The sequence below is a fragment of the Balaenoptera ricei genome, chromosome 6, assembly GCF_028023285.1.
Source record: "Balaenoptera ricei isolate mBalRic1 chromosome 6, mBalRic1.hap2, whole genome shotgun sequence".
Lineage (NCBI taxonomy): Eukaryota > Metazoa > Chordata > Mammalia > Artiodactyla > Balaenopteridae > Balaenoptera > Balaenoptera ricei.
The window spans coordinates 75,104,881-75,119,913 of NC_082644.1; the positions used below are offsets into that span (position 1 = coordinate 75,104,881).

The 15,033-nt window shown below is 37.8% G+C and overlaps 1 protein-coding gene across 2 annotated transcripts in view; it reads right to left on the reverse strand.

Annotated features, from left to right (window-relative positions):
* CEMIP2 (cell migration inducing hyaluronidase 2) overlaps positions 1 to 15,033 on the reverse strand; it is an 84,725-nt gene that overhangs the window by 18,555 nt on the left and 51,137 nt on the right. For both annotated transcript variants that reach the window (XM_059924898.1, XM_059924899.1), the window contains exons 13-17: positions 9,698 to 9,829; positions 8,215 to 8,250; positions 7,297 to 7,452; positions 3,151 to 3,328; positions 373 to 588 (exon numbers count right to left, since the gene is read on the reverse strand). In XM_059924898.1, coding sequence (XP_059780881.1) covers positions 373 to 588; positions 3,151 to 3,328; positions 7,297 to 7,452; positions 8,215 to 8,250; positions 9,698 to 9,829 — 718 coding nt within the window. The remainder of the gene's footprint in view (positions 1 to 372; positions 589 to 3,150; positions 3,329 to 7,296; positions 7,453 to 8,214; positions 8,251 to 9,697; positions 9,830 to 15,033) is intronic.

Sequence of the window (15,033 nt, forward strand, 5' to 3'; positions counted from 1 at the left end):
TGAAGAGTGAAACGCCCTCTCAGGGGACACAGCTGTAGCACAGCAAAAAAACCTGGCCTAGGAACTCAGGAAATATGGGTTCTCACCCCAACTACATCCCAACCATATTTAACCAAGGGCAAGTTATCTTACTTCTCTTGGGCTCACTTTTTCACTTTTAAATTGGTTTGGAGTGGGGGAACTTTAAATAAAATTCTGTGAGTCTATGATTCCTAATGAATTTTTTTCTTTTTTTTTCCCTAAAAAAAAAAAAAAAAACACCCATGCTTTGGAAAGTATCAATCATCCCAAAGAGCTGAAGAGTACTCCTCACAGAAGCAGTGTTGTCAGGAGCTGGTAAGGAATCAGGCATCACAATGCGTTCTGGCCTACCTGGGCATAGTTCCCACTGCATACCACTGCATTCCATTTGGTAACATTTACACAGCTTGGATGGCGGATCAGGTAGTTGTCAATTCTTCCCACGTAAGCATCCTTGTATCCTGTCACAGAGCCATCAATGTCATGGAATATGGAGTTCTTATCACCATCTAGCTCACAGTCTTCAAACCAGGGACCAGGCTTTCCAAAGAAGACATTGAGAGACACCTGAAAGCAATGAAAAACAAGGACATCATAAAATGAGGGCTCCCGCCCTGTTAGCCAGCATTCCCTGCAAGGACCCAACTTCATATCCATTACAATTACTTTAAGGTTAAAGCAGTTCTGAGTCACAGAATAGTTGTCAACCAACATTTTTGATTAATTATGACATGCACGGGGAAAAAAATTTCCCAAAGCCTTGTAGAGTTCAAGCAGCAAGCGTTCAACTTCATCTTTGGTATTTTCCCTCATTTCAACTTAAAAACTATTACCTGTTCCCCAGATAAAACTAATCCATGGTAAGAGAAACTAGAATAGTTGTGGGAAGGGGAACTATGCAGTCATATGTATTTGTTAAAACTTATGAACTTTATACTTAAGATCTCTGCGTTTCCCTGTAAGCAAACCATACCTCAATTAAATAAAAATCTATTATAGGGCTTCCCTGGTGGCGCAGTGGTTGAGAATCTGCCTGCTAATGCAGGGGACACGGGTTCGAGCCCTGGTCTGGGAAGATCCCACATGCCGCGGAGCAGCTGGGCCCGTGAGCCACAATTACTGAGCCTGCGCGTCTGGAGCCTGTGCTCCGCAACAAGAGAGGCCGCGACAGTGAGAGGCCCGCGCACCGCGATGAAGAGTGGCCCCCGCCTGCCACAACTGGAGAAAGCCCTCGCACAGAAAAAACGAAGACCCAACACAGCCAAAAATAAAATAAATAAATAAATTAATTAATTAAAAGTTAATGGGTTAATAAAAAAAATAAAATAAAGTCTTTAAAAAAAAAAAAAAATCTATTATAAGTTCTATCTCCTGAGCTAATCATTTTATTTCACTCCAAATGCTTTAGTTAGCTTGTTAATGACCCCTCCCACCAAAAAATAAGTACAGTTCCAAACTAAAACACGATCTAAGTGTTGCCTTGGTATGGTTGCATGACCACTGGACTCACTACAACTTGTTGAAAAGTGTGTGTTATCTTCTCTCTCCTCGACATAGACCAAGTCCAGCTCAGTAATTTTCATGTCGGGTAATGTTAATTCAATGCCCTTATCGAACACATAGTACACAGCTGCAAAGCAGGCTGCAGGTTACATGCTTTATAATCTTTAGCTGCTTCTTATTAGTGGTAAGTTACTAATGTTATTCAAGCCATACAGATACACCTCTACAATGCTTTTATCGGGAAGTTTTAAAATCAGCTGAACATCTAAATGATAAGCGGCTCAATGGAAAATCAGTGATGTGTGGGACAAGTGGCTCTAAATTCTTAGTTCTAGGCTCTTTTCTCTTTTTCCTTATACCTCCTATGGTTAATCTAAAAGAAGTCTAGGGCATATTGTCCACCTTTTTAGGAATAACAAATATGACAGACCATTCCCTTTATGAATGGTTTCAGAGCATTGCCACCTTAGAGAATTCCAGGCTGATGAAACACCAAACTTAAACAGCATGGATTCTCTTAGGCTGTCAGAACTCTAGAACTCTGCAACAAACGAAACATCTAAAAACTGTTTTTTCAGTATGAGCATGTCAGTGATCACCAAACTCTGTGCATGGGGAGAGCCATGTGGGCACTAAGCAAACATCTAACCTCTACACTGGAGAGGTAATCCAAGACCCACCCTATTTATTTACATGGGACCCTATCCACAGTGTAGCTCTTCCTCTTCCCCTGGAGTTGTGTGGCCTAGAAGAGAACCAGTCAACCAAGCTGACAGCCCAGTTTGCACGTGTGCCTCTGTTCCATGCCTCAGCTATTCACGAAAACCAGATATAGACTTTGGTAAACTATCTTAAGTTCTCTTTAAACTGGGCAACCACAGAGTTTGCCTGTGGACGTGAATGAGAGAACTATGAGCCACTTTCCAATTGTGGCTGCCTGTGGGAGCAGAAAGCAATACGGTCTGAGACTCAATCTCTACACCACTGTCATCTTAGAAGTGGAAAGATGGGGAGAGGCCGGGAGTATATAATCAGACTGTCCTGTGTATTAATGGTTAAGAGGGTACTGACGAAACTACTAAGAAAACTATTTCTGTGGCCTGCGGCATTGTAAACAATTATTTCTAAGTCTTCTTTGCAATCTTTATAAAAACCTTCCAATAGTTCACATAAGAAATAACCTAATTTGTTTCATATCACCCCACTATTCCTCTTCTTTCCCAATCTTTTATCCTCTAGTTCCCCAGAAGAATAGACCCCAGAAAAGTAAAATACCAGGTAAAACCCAAATCTCTTCATGATTATACTATATTTCACCAAATTATATGTCCTCTTGTTCCTATGAAATTCTACAATTCCCATCCCCATGTCATCACTTTAAGTCATTTTCCCTTTGAAGATATCACCAGAATATCAGAAATACCCTAGGTCACATGGCACTTCTGTTCTCACCTTGAACTCAGCAGGACAGAGTACATAGAATTAGGAGTTGCTCTTGCATAGATTTCTCCTCCCAATCGTAAAAACTCAGTACGAACCCTTCGTTTGTGTTTTCGTCTTTGGAAATGTGCCATCCCTCCTCTTCCCACCATACTCACTGTGTAGGAACCATAAGAACATACTTACATGTGGACCAAACTTCACAAGGGAGATGTTATTCCTGGGGGTTATCTGCCAAGAATTCTTCATGAGGAAGCCAATAGCACTGGTATGCCTATCTGGAGTTGGCACATATTGTTTGAAAGTGCACCTGGTGACATGAATGGGCCCATCATAGATCTGAAAGCCTCTAATTGGAAATGTCCTGTTGAAATACAAGATTCTGTTTAATGCATATGGGCCCGTCCCTTTAACAGCACTTCACTTGTGTACTTGTTTTATAAATACTGTTGAATATCCCATATACACTAAGCACAATTCTAGGATACAGTGGTAACCAAGCAAGATCTCCAATCAAATGAAACCTACACTGCAGTGAGAAAGGCAAACAGAAAAACAATGGACAATTTCAGATAATAAGTGCTTAAAGAAAGTAAAGACATAGTAATACAATAGACTGGGTAGAAGAGAGATGCTATTTTGGATAGAATGGAGGCTTGTCTGAAAAGGTGACTTGGCTTCCTTGAATCAACTCAGTTAAGATCTTTTCTTTGATAACTCATATACTTTAGCTTTAGTTCCAAAATCTCTAGCATGAGAACAAAAGACAAATCTGTGCTTAAACAGAGAGAACCTCCTTTCAAGCCACTAAATGATAGTAATAAGGAGAAATGATATGCCTAAAAGTACAAAACTGTAAGTCTGCAAGGCTTACTATGTCAAAGGGGATGGCTAGATTGAGAAATTTGTTTTATTCATTTTACTCCTTTCTGTTCCAACACAAACTCCTTAACCTACTAATCATATATTATTAACCATAATTAATGTACAAAACCCATAATATTCTGGATCCCTTAGGTTTTTCCCCTATCACGTTCTTAATGGCATTGCAGAGGACCTCTATAGCAACTAATTAGTTTACAACTTGGTGGTGTTTTACAATAAAAACATAGATGCTAGCAAGCAAATCAAATAGCCTAGTTAAAAATCTATGCCTCTTGATGTGTTTCCAAGGATACATTACAAAACGGTCATCTGCCATAGAAAAGGTTGTAAAGATACAGTAAAATAAAAACTGGATCCATTGACCAACTAGGAATCTTCATTTCGAAAATTCCTCCTTAGCAAAGAAGCAATAGCATTTCGAAATAAAACTAAAGGCCAGTGTAAAATAAAAATAATGGAATTGAATTGGCCACCATTTTTACTGCAGCCCATACCCAACTAATACAGCTTTTTTTCTTTAATTTACATATTAGAAGAGGCAGCTTTAGCCTAATTGTAAAGAGCAGAGCACTGAAGCCAAACTAACAGTGTTCGAGTCCCACCTTAGCTATTTTTAGTAAGTTACTCACTTATAAAGCAGGATAATGACAGCACCTACCTCACTGAGCTCTGCAAGGATTAACTGAATAATAAAGTATTTTAGAACAGGGACTGATACATCATAAGCATTTAATAAATGTTAGCCATTAAAAATCCATGAGGGCTTCCCTGGTGGCGCAGTGGTTGAGAATCTGCCTGCCAATGCAGGAGACACGGGTTCGAGCCCTGGTCTGGGAGGATTCCATATGCCGCGGAGCAACTGGGCCCGTGAGCCACAATTACTGAGCCTGCGCGTCTGGAGCCTGTGCTCCGCAACAAGCAAGGCCGCAATAGTGAGAGGCCCGCGCACCGCAATGAAGAGTGGCCCCCGCTTGCCACGGCTAGAGAAAGCCCTCGCACAGAAACGAAGACCCAACACAGCCAAAAATAAACAAATAAATAAACAAATAAAATAAAAATATTAAAAAAAAAAAATCCATGAAGTTCCTTTCCTAGTGGCTTCCACGGTCTAACAGGAGTTCTACACATAGCGTAGCATATAGTGAAGACGTTCAATATTTCCCAACAACAAACACAGGCGAGAGGAGCCAAGCATAGGCTGCCCTTTGCCAGAAGCTAGTTAAGCCCTTCGGCCAACACTCATTACCTGTCCCCCAAAGCCAACTATCTGTTTGCCCCATCCCCCTGACCTGTCCTAGCCCAATATCCAGACACAGTGTATAGCTTTAAGGGAATTGATGTTTGATGAATTCTGACATTAGCTCCAATGTAAGGTCTTTAGAACACTAGTATTTCTCTACCTGGTTTTCTTACGAGTAAAATGACAACTCCAAACTGTGTCTCAGAACTGAGGTACAGACCTAAGTGTAAGGGCAGACACTATCAAACTCTTAGAGGAAAACATAGGCAGAACACTCTATGACATACATCACAGCAAGATTCTTTTTGACCCAGCTCCCAGAGAAATGGAAATAAGAACACAAATAAACAAATGGGACCTAATGAAACTTAAAAGCTTTTGCACAGCAAAGGAAACCATAAACAAGACCAAAAGACAACCATCAGAATGGGAGAAAATATTTGCAAATGAAGCAACTGACAAAGGATTAATCTCCAAGATTTACAAGCAGCTCATGCAGCTCAATAACAAAAAAACGAACAACCCAATCCAAAAATGGGCAGAAGACCTAAACAGACATTTCTCCAAAGAAGATATACAGATGGCCTACAGACACATGAAAGAATGCTCAACATCATTAATCATTAGAGAAATGCAAATCAAAACTACAATGAGATATCATCTCACACCGGTCAGAATGGCCATCATCAAAAAATCTAGAAACAATAAATGCTGGAGAGGGTGTGGAGGAAAGGGAACACTCTTGCACTGTTGGTGGGAATGTAAATTGATACAGCCTCTATGGAGAACAGTATGGAGGTTCCTTAAAAAACGACAAATAGAACTACCATACGACCCAGCAATCCCACTACTGGGCATATACCCTGAGAAAACCATAGGTCAAAAAGTGTCATGTACCACAATGTTCACTGCAGCTCTATTTACAATAGCCAGGACATGGAAGCAACCTAAATGTCCATCGACAGATGAATGGATAAAGAAGATGTGGCACACATATACAATGGAATATTACTCAGCCATAAAAAGAAATGAAATGGAGGTATTTGTAATGAGGTGGATGGAGTTAGAGTCTGTCATACAGAGTGAAGTAAGTCAGAAAGAGAAAAACAAATACAGTATGCTAACACATATATACGGAATCTAAGGAAAAAAAAAAAAAAAGGCCATGAAGAACCTAGTGGCAAGACGGGAATAAAGACACAGACCTACTAGAGAATGGACTTGAGGATATGGGGAGGGGGTGGGGTGAGATGTGACAGGGTAAGAGAGTGTCATGGACATATATACACTACCAAATGTAAAATAGATAGCTAGTGGGAAGCAGCCGCATAGCACAGGGAGATCAGCTCGGTGCTTTGTGACCACCTAGAGGGGTGGGATGGGGAGGGTGGGAGGGAGGGAGATGCAAGAGGGAAGAGAAATGGGAACATATTGTATATGTATAACTGATTCACTTTGTTATAAAGCAGAAGCTAACACACCATTGTAAGGCAATTATACTTCAATAAAGATGTTTAAAAAAATAAAATAAAATAAAATAAAAAATAAAATAAACAAAAAACTGAGGTACAGATTAATTACGTAATAGTTCCCTAAAAGTTCTGAAGAATCTTTCTAGTACTAAGTACTATTTTAATGACTATGATTATTTTGGCATAAAACATGCCCAAAGTCTACCCCCATACCCTTTCAACATCTGAAACATTGTTAATTATACAGCTGTGGTTAGGTTTTGAGTCAGCTTTGGCATCTATCACCTCATTTTCTAGGACTCTTTTCAATAGGTAATTTCCTTTTTCCAGTGGCTATTTCTGAAAACTAACATCACATATTGAGGGAAAACTGACTCAATGTCCATAGTTTATGGTTTGGCAATTTTCTGAAGAAGGAAAAAAAAAAAAACGATTACCAGCTTATATAAGGCCTTATACAGGAAGGATAAACAAGATAGGTTCCTTCATCATAAAACTGATAATGAAATCTATAAAGTGTTTAATAGTTAATGCTCCAGAATTCCAGAGGATAATACACACAATAGTAATAGCAATAATAACAACAAGAATAATAGTTTTAATAATAATAAGATAAGGTGGGAAAAGTGTCACAGTGAGAACCAATCGATACAGAATTATTACATAAACTTTTGTAAGGGTTAGGTTTTCATTTATTGTTTAAATTTAACACTCCTCTGATAAAGCAATGCTTACCTGTTCCTGGGTAACGTCCGAGGCTTCTGGTCTATTCCTCCAGTGCCTACATACTTGTTCTGACCACCCTGAAATCCGTAATTCCTGCTCTCCCCAACAAAGAGAGATTCAGATACCTCTTGGCTGGAACCTTCATCACTTGGGAAGCTTCCGTCACTGTTAAAATGAGAATAATCATTAACCACACATCTCTAGGAAATTTAAACTGACCCTCAAATGAAGGCAAGCTATAACTTTAAAAACCTAAAAAATTTCAAAGTAGCCAGTAGCTTTTTCTGATACATATTAGTGAGTCATCAAAAGGTGCCTCAAAATTGAACATACCTCTTATAAATTAATATGTGCTTGGCAAATTAGATTTAAACAAACGAGATTTAATTTAGCAGCAATAACTAATTATTTCAGTCCCAAGCAACAATACTGCAAATGAGGAAAATAAACTTGCCCTGGACAATAATTAGTGGACAAGCATGTTTAAGACGGCAATGAGAATAACTGCTATCTGGAGAAAAATACATAACATAAAAAGTTTAGTTCTTAAAGACCACTGTGAAATTAGACCAACTCCTAAGAAAGAAAATATTTAATCTGCTCCCAACTTTTAATCCCTTCCTCTTTATTCCCCTACTTTTTAAGATCTTGAATCTAAAGCTCAAGTGTTTTCTTTTAAGCAAAAAATATGGTGGGCCTACTCTTCTGTGTAATTCCAGCTAGATTCATCTCCTACTTTGGTATAAATTCAATTAATCAATAAAAGTGTATTTTTGGCCCTCAAGTGGCATCAGGAAGTGAGTGCTAATTTTTTTAATGTTAATAAATTATATAACATTCCTGTGTTATCAAAAAGTATATATCAAGGTTATTTTACCTTACAGCTTTAAAATAATCAGATAACTATTTTTAAAAGTAATTACAAACCTGGCAAAGGTCAGTCCTATTCCATTATCTGCAAATCTATAAGAAAAAAGAGAATGAGGGAACATTTTAATTTATCACATCATATAAGAAGAGGTAATTCTCTCAAAATATTTAATTGTCATAAAATCCAGGAAGTTCCAGTAATGTTTACTGTCCAAGACCACATAAAAATTTCACTTTCCAATAATGAAAAGCATAGGCTCCACAGTGAAGGCACCTGGTTCCAATCTCAGCTTTGCCAATTACTAGCTGTGTGGCAAGTTATTCAACCTGTTTGTCCCTCAGTTTTCTCACCTAAAGGTTGAAATAATAATATAAGCTTCCTCACAGGATACTTGAAAACATTCAAATGCTAATTAGTGTCAACTATTTAGAACAGTGTCTGGCACAGAGTAAGCAGCAGGTAAGTAAGTGTTAGCTATAATTATAATTTTTATCATACTTGGCCCCCATATCTGTGGGTTCTGCACCCACAGATTAAACCAACTGTGGATCAGAAATATTAAAAAAAAAATTCTGGAAAATTCCAAAAAGCAAAACTTAAATTTGTCCAGTGCTGACAACTCTTTACATAGCGTTTACGTTGCATTTACAACTATTTAGATAGCATTTACATTGTCTTGGATATAATAAGTTATAGAGATGATTTAAAGTATACAGGAGGATGTGTGTAGGTTATGTGCAAATACTATGCCATTTTACATAAGGAACTTGAGCATCAGGATTTTGGTACCCATGGGGAGTCCTGGAACCAATCCCCCACGGATATCAAGGAACGACTAATTTTTAACAATTAGATCATGGTATTCTCTTCAAAACTTTTCAACATTAATACCCAAGCTATTTCTACAGATTTTATACAATATCCATTTTTTTTTGCATGATAAAAGTCAGAGATGATGGTAAAATGCCAAGCAGCTAATGTCAGTACCAGTCAGAAAAAAACATTTTTCTAGACTCCTGAACACCAAATCTTACCTCAACATACATCAGACTTCTCCTAAAATTATACAAATGGAAAAGTAAGATGCTTACTGCCTCAAGTCATGTTAAGACATAAGTCAACAGACTTATTAAGGGAAAATTCAAAACTTTTGTTTTGAATGGCAGTGGAAGAACATCAGGAAACTGAGTTTCCAAAGGAAGGAAAAAAATGCAGGTAGTTTCAAAATCTTTATTTAGCTCTCTGACATAGACCATGTTTGTTACATAAAGTTAAAAGTCCCAGTTTCTGTTCAATCTCATCAAAAAGCTCTCATGTCACCAGACAAGTTCAGTTCCAATAAAAGCAGCAGAATGAGACGATTCCAAACATTTGCAGTCAGTTAATGCTAGCATATTTCCTCAGAGCTTGTTCTATTAGTAATGATACTATGATTCCAGAAACCACCACTGTACTTTCAGTCTACTGGGTTTTTAAAAATAGCCTTAAAAAATAAATACATCAGTGTCATCAGATAATAATTTCATAGAGAATACCCACGCTGAATTCTGAACGACAATGTCTCCCCCTCTGACCCAAGCTCCGTTATCATTATTTTTAAAAGCAATGAGCCTGTCAATTAAAGCAGCAACACGTGGCTTTTCAGGGTCTGCATCCTGATGAGGCCGAAACCTTGGGGTTAGGAGGAAAAAAAAAAAAAAAAAGGACTTTTAAAAAGAGTAATGAAAAGGCAATGTAAATAAGCTATTTACGATTATAAGCTTAAGTGTCAAAAAGCAGAATTTAACTTTGAACAAAACAAATCTAAAAAAAAACTGCTTAAGACACAACTTAATTATTTGCATTTCAAATATTGAAAAAAAATACAAATTTGCAGAGAACTGCTTTCATATTTCATAGTTTATTTTTAATCAATTTATATTATAAAAGGGACATTACAGAACACTCTAAGCACTGAAACCATTTCAAAGATAAACAAAAAAACCTCAGACCAGGAAATACAGTATGTTTTCACAAATTCTCAAGCTACATGATATTAATATAAACTTACTGAGTAAATTAATCATATATTTCAACATACATATACGTGAACCAGAGCATTATTTGAGTTGTGTGCTGGTGAAATGTTTTAGGTAGAGAGAAAATTGGATTCAATATCTTTAAAAAGCCTAAATTTAAAATAGATTATATTTATGGAATATTACTCAGCCATAAAAAGAATGAAATTCTGCCATTTGCAACGTGGATGGACCTAAAGGGTATTCTACTTAGTGAAATAAGTCAGACAGAGAAAGATAAATACTCTATATTACCACTTATAAGTGTAACCTAAAAAATAAAACAAACAAATGAATATAACAAAACAGAAACAGACTCACAGACACAGAGAACAAACTAGTAGTTACCAGTGAGGAGAGAGTAGATGGGGGGGCAACATAAGGGTATGGGATTAAGACATACAAACTACTATGTATGAAATAAATAAGCAACAAGGATATATTGTACAGCACAGGGAAATCTAGCCATTCTTTTATAATAACTTTAAACGGAGTATAACCTATTAAAATATTGAATCACTATGTTGTATACCTGAAACTAATATTGTAAATCTACTATAATAAAAAATATAAAGAAAAAAAGTATCAGCACTTAAAAAAAGATTGTATTTCATTGACTTATTAATTATAAAGACTGAATGTTACTTTTTCTTTCTCGTCCTTGTAAAACATTTACAAGGACCTTAATGAAAACGTCAAAAAAAATTAGTATCAAAAACTGTTAACCAGGGAGATTGGTTCAAGATGGCGGAGTAGAAGGACGTGCGCTCACTCCCTCCTGCGAGAGCAACGGAATCACAACTAACTGCTGAACAATGAATGACAGGAAGACAATGGAACTCACCAAAAAAGATACCCCACATCCAAAGACAAACGAGACGCCACAATGAGACGGTAGGAGGGGCTCAATCACAAAAAAATCAAATTCTATAACTGCTGGGTGGGTGACTCAAAAACTGGAGTACACTTATACCACAGAAGATCACCCACTGGAGTGAAGGTTCTGAGCCCCATGTCATGCTTCCCAATCTGGCGGGCTGGCAACGGGAGGAGGAATTCCTAGAGAATCAGACTCTGAAGGCTAGCGGGATTTAACTGCAGGACTTCGACAGGACTGGGGGAAACAGAAACTGCACTCTTGGCGGGCACACACAAAGTAGTGTGCGCATCAGGACCCAGGGGAAGGAGCAGTGACCCCATAGGAGACTGAACCAGACCTACCTGCTAGGACTGGAGGGTCACCTGCAGAGGCGGGAGGTGGCTCTGTCTCACCATGAGGACAAGGACACTGGCAGCAAAAGTTCTGGGAAGTACTCCTTAGCGTAAGCCCTCCCACAGTCTGCCATTAGCCCCACCAAAGGCCAGGTAGGCTTCAGTGTTGGGTCGCCTCAGGCCAAACAACGAACAGGGAGGGAACCCAGCTCCACCCATCAGCAGACAAGCAGATTAAAGTTTTACTGAGCTCTGCCCACCAAAGCAATACCCAGCTCTACCTACCACCAGTCCCTAGCATCAGGAAACTTGCACAAGCCTCTTAGATAGCCTCATCCACCAGAGGGCAGACAGCAGAAGCAACAAGAACTACAATTCTGCAGCCTGTGGAAGGAAAACCACATTCACAGAAACACAGACAAAATGAAAAGGCAGAGGACTGTGTACCAGATGAAGGAACAAGATAAAACCCCAGAAAACAACTAAATGAAGTGGAGATAGGCAACCTTCCAGAAAAAGAATTCAGAATAATGATAGTGAAGATGATCCAGGACCTTGGAAAAAGAATGGAGGCAAAGATCGAGAAGATGCAAGAAATGTTTAACAAAGACCTAGAAGAATTAAAGAACAAACACCTAGAAGAATTAAAGAACAAACAAACAGAGATGAACAATACAATAACTGAAATGAAAAATACAAATAGAAGGAATCAATAGCAGAATAACTGAGGCAGAAGAACGCATAAGTGACCCGGAAGACAGAAAGGTGGAATTCACTGCCACAGAACAGAATAAAGAAAAAAGAATGAAAAGAAATGAAGACAGTCTAAGAGACCTCTGGGAAAACATTAAACACAACAACATTCACATAATACGGGTCCCAAAAGGAGAAGACAGAGAGAAAGGACGCAAGAAAATATTTGAAGAGATTATAGTCGAAAACTTCCCTAACATGGGAAAGGAAATAGCCACCCAAGTCCAGGAAGCGCAGAGAACCCCAGGCAGGATAAACCCAAGGAGAAACACACTGAGACACATAGTAATCAAATTCACAAAAATTAAAGACAAAGAAAAATTACTGAAAGCAACAAGGGAAAAACAACAAATAACATACAAGAGAACTCCCATAAGGTTAACAGCTGATTTCACAGCAGACACTCAACAAGCCAGAAGGGAGTGGCATGATATATTTAAAGTGATAAAAGGGAAGAAACTACAACCCAGATTACTCTACCCGGCAAGGATCTCATTCAGATTTGACGGAGAAATCAAAAGCTTTACAGAAAAGCAAAAGCTAAGAGAATTCAGCAACACCAAACCAGCTCTACAACAAATGTTAAAGAAACTTCTCTAAGTGGGAAACACAAAAGAAGAAAAGGACTTACAAAAACAAACCCAAAACAATTAAGAAAATGCTAATAGGAACACACACATATCGATAATTACCTTAAACGTGAATGGATTAAATGCTCCAACCAAAAGACACAGGCTCGCTGAATGGATACAAAAACAAGACCCGTATATAGGCTGTCTACAAGAGACTCACTTCAGACCTAGGGACACATACAGACTGAAAGTCAGGGGATGGAAAAAGATATTCCATGCAAATGGAAATCAAAAGAAACCTGGAGTAGCAATACTCATATCAGATAAAATAGACTTTAAAATAAAGAATGTTACAAGAGACAAGGAAGGTCACTACATAATGATCAAGGGATCAATCCAAGAAGATATAACAATTATAAATATATATGCACCCAACATAGGAGCACCCCAATACATAAGGCAACTGCTAACAGCTATAAAAGAGGAAATCAACAGTAACACAGCAATAGTGGGGGACATTAACACCTCACTTACACCAATGGACAGATCATCCAAACAGAAAATTAATAAGGAGACACAAGCTTTAAATGACACAATAGACCAGATAGATTTAATTGATATTTATAGGACATTCCATCCAAAAACAGCAGATTACACTTTCTTTTCAAGTGCGCATGGAACATTCTCCAGGATAGATCACACCTTGGGTCACAAATCAAGCCTCAGTAAATTTAAGAAAACTGAAATCATATCAAGCACCTTTTCTGACCACAATGCTATGAGATTAGAAATCAATTACAGGGAAAAAAATGTACAAAACACAAACACATGGAGGCTAAACAATATGTTACTAAATAACCAAGAGATCACGGAAGAAATCAAAGAGGAAATCAAAAAATACCTAGAGACAAACTACAATGAAAACACGACGATCCAAAACTTATGGGATGCAGCAAAAGCAGTTCTAAGAGGGAAGTTTATAGCAATACAAGCCTACCTCAAGAAACAAGAAAAATGTCAAATAAACATCTAACCTTACACCTAAAGGAACTAGAGAGAGAAGAACAAACAAAACCCAAAGTTTGTAGAAGGAAAGAAATCATAAAGATCAGAGCAGAAATAAATGAAGTAGAAAAAAAGAAAACAATAGCAAGGATCAATAAAACTAAAAGCTGGTTCTTTGAGAAGATAAACAAAATTGATAAACCATTAGCCAGACTCATCAAGAAAAAGAGGGAGAGGGCTCAAGTCAATAAAATTAGAAATGAAAAAGGAGAAGTTACAACAGACATCACAGAAATACAAAGCATCCTAAGAGACTACTACAAGCAACTCTATGCCAATAAAATGGACAACCTGGAAGAAATGGACAAATTCTTAGAAAAGTATAACCTTCCAAGACTGAACCAGGAAGAAATAGAAAATATGAACAGACCAATCACAAGTAATGAAATTGAAACTGTGATTAAAAAACTGCCAACAACAACAACAACAAAATCTTCCAACAATAGTCCAGGACCAGATGGCTTCACAGGTGAATTCTATCAAACATTTAGAGAAGAGATAACACCCATTCTTCTCAAACTCTTCCAAAAAACTGCAGAGGAAGGAGCACTCCCAAACTCATTCTATGAGGCCACCATCACCGTGATACCAAAACCAGACAAAGATACTACAACAAAAGAAAATGACAGACCAATACCACTGATGAATATAGATGCAAAAATCCTCAACAAAATACTAGCAAACAGAATCCAATAACACATTAAAAGGATCATGCACCATGATCAACTGGGATTTATCCCAGGGATGCAACAATTCTTCAATATACGCAAGTCAATCAATGTGATACACCGTATTAACAAATTGAAGAAGAAAAACCATATGATCATCTCAATAGATACAGAAAAAGCTTTTGACAAAATTCAACACCCATTTATGATAAAAACTCTCCAGAAAGTGGGCATAGAGGGAACCTACCTCAACATAATAAAGGCCAAATACGACAAACCCACAGCAAACATCATTCTCAATGGTGAAAAACTGAAAGCATCTCCTCTAAGATCAGGAACAAGACAAGAATGTCCACTCTCACCACTATTATTCAACACAGCAAGGTATCAGAGAAGAAAAAGAAATAAAAGGAATACAAATTGGAAAAGAAGAAGTAAAACTGTCACTGTTTGCAGATTACATGATACTATACATAGAGAATCCTAAAGATGCTACCAGAAAACTACTAGAGCTAATCAATGAATTTGGTAAAGTAGCAGGATACAAA